General features: G+C 27.9%; 1 protein-coding gene across 1 annotated transcript in view; it reads right to left on the bottom strand.

Annotated features, from left to right (window-relative positions):
* Positions 1-1,055: 1,055 nt before the first annotated feature.
* Positions 1,056-1,892, bottom strand: part of LOC107473786 (peroxidase P7-like) — a 5,741-nt gene continuing 4,904 nt past the window's right edge. Inside the window, exon 3 of the mRNA XM_016093364.3 lies at positions 1,056-1,789. Coding sequence (XP_015948850.1) covers positions 1,226-1,789 — 564 coding nt within the window. The 3' untranslated portion in view covers positions 1,056-1,225. The remainder of the gene's footprint in view (positions 1,790-1,892) is intronic.

Genomic DNA, 1,892 nt, shown 5'->3' on the forward strand with positions numbered 1-1,892 from the left:
GTTCGCAAAATAATTTATTAGCGATTTAGCAACCAACATCCTCTTAAAGTAAAAAATTAAAAGAATACACTTTTTAATAATATTAATCTGAACCAAAAAGCATGAGCAAACCTAAGAACGACCGAGTGTTAGTGAAAGGAGGGAACAAATCAGTAATAGACACAACAAAAAGAAGAACGTAACAACTAAAATTGACAAAAAATAACTATACCGTGATAAGGATTCGCGTCTTTGCACACTTATATTCACGTAAAAATGAAAAGGAGTACTCTATAAATTGATTTAGTAGAACGATTGAAATCTCTAAACCGTTGTTAAATTATCTAATTTTATAACAGAATCTAAATTAATATTAGAATTGGCGTTATCATTTCAAATTTTGCCACTATTTCTCACATGTTATAGTGTTAATTAATTTTTACTTATTATATCTTTTATTATTAAATAGAAAGAAAAAATTAAAAGACTAAAATAAAAAAAATAATATTAAAGATATTTTAGTCTTTTTCATTGCTTATATTTTAACAAAATTTAATATTTATTTTAATATTTGTGCACAATTCAAAAGAGACCGTTAATTTAAAAAGGAGGAAGTAGTAGTGTTTTTATGGGAATTGAAGGCTTCTATATATACAATTTACTTTACTTGTGTGACTTTATGTTGTGATTATCTGAATTTTTTTTCCCTTTAATATCGCTTGATTCTAAAAATGAAAGAAATACAAGATATATACAATAATTTCGTAAAAGAAACACAAGATACCACAACATCAAAGAAAAAAGTATGAAAATTTCAATACCCCTAAATTTCAAATAAACTATTGAAAATAACATAAAATAGGTCTCTGACTTTTAATCACAAAAATAAATAAGTTTTCGACTAATTAAAAATATAAAAATATTATTAATTTTTTAAAATATAAAATATTTAAATTTTTTTGTCTAAAATATATAAAAATATTAATCTTTTAAAAATACTTAAATATCTCACATTTTAAAAAATAAAAGACGTTTTATATTTTTAATTAATAAAAGACTTATTTATTTTTGAGATAAAAGGCCAAAGACCTATTTTTCGTTTATTCTACATACATGATATATATCTTACATTCTTGCCAATCTCACTCACAATCGGTTTACGCTAATCTTAAGGATAAATTGACAAAAATGCCCCTTATAAAATCTATAGTTTTACAATAGCAAGATACAAATACAAATATGAATATTAATTAACTTTTCTACAATTAAGTCTAATCTCACCCTCATTTCCGGTAAGAGGCTTCATGTTACCCATCTTGATCATAGAATGTTTGAATCTTTTAGCAAAAGCAATTGGATTCCTACTAAATAGGTTCACCAACTTATCACTCTCACTATTATTTCCCTTGAAGAGTTCTTGATCAGAATGAAGAAGCCCCTTGTTATCCAACAATTGCTTGTAGTAGACATTGTCAAATGTTTCATCAGTGGAATCAAATGGTGCCAAATTACTATCTCCACCACTTTGAGGGCACTTTTGTAATTTCAAGTAGGATGCAAGTTTTGGGTCAATGTTGGTGTCATTGTAGATCCTATCCCTAAAGGAGGAACATTGAGCAAATCCAATAGTGTGGGCCCCAGAAAGGGCCACAAGATCTTTAAGGCCCAGCCCATGAGAATTGAAATTAGAGAGAAGCTCTGAGAAGCTTGAAGATGGGGAAGGAAGGCTTGTATTTGCAGCTTCATAACTTGCACTTCTAGCGTCTCTTCTTCCTAAGGGCACATGGTAACGATAGTGTGGACCCCCTAGCTATTATAATAGAAGCACATTGAGTTGGGTTAATGTTCAAACTTGGTTTAAAAAAAATCATGAATAAATTAATTTAAAAAATTAATACTTAATTTAATTATTC

Source organism: Arachis duranensis, chromosome 1, assembly GCF_000817695.3.
Source record: "Arachis duranensis cultivar V14167 chromosome 1, aradu.V14167.gnm2.J7QH, whole genome shotgun sequence".
Classification (NCBI taxonomy): Eukaryota; Viridiplantae; Streptophyta; class Magnoliopsida; order Fabales; family Fabaceae; genus Arachis; species Arachis duranensis.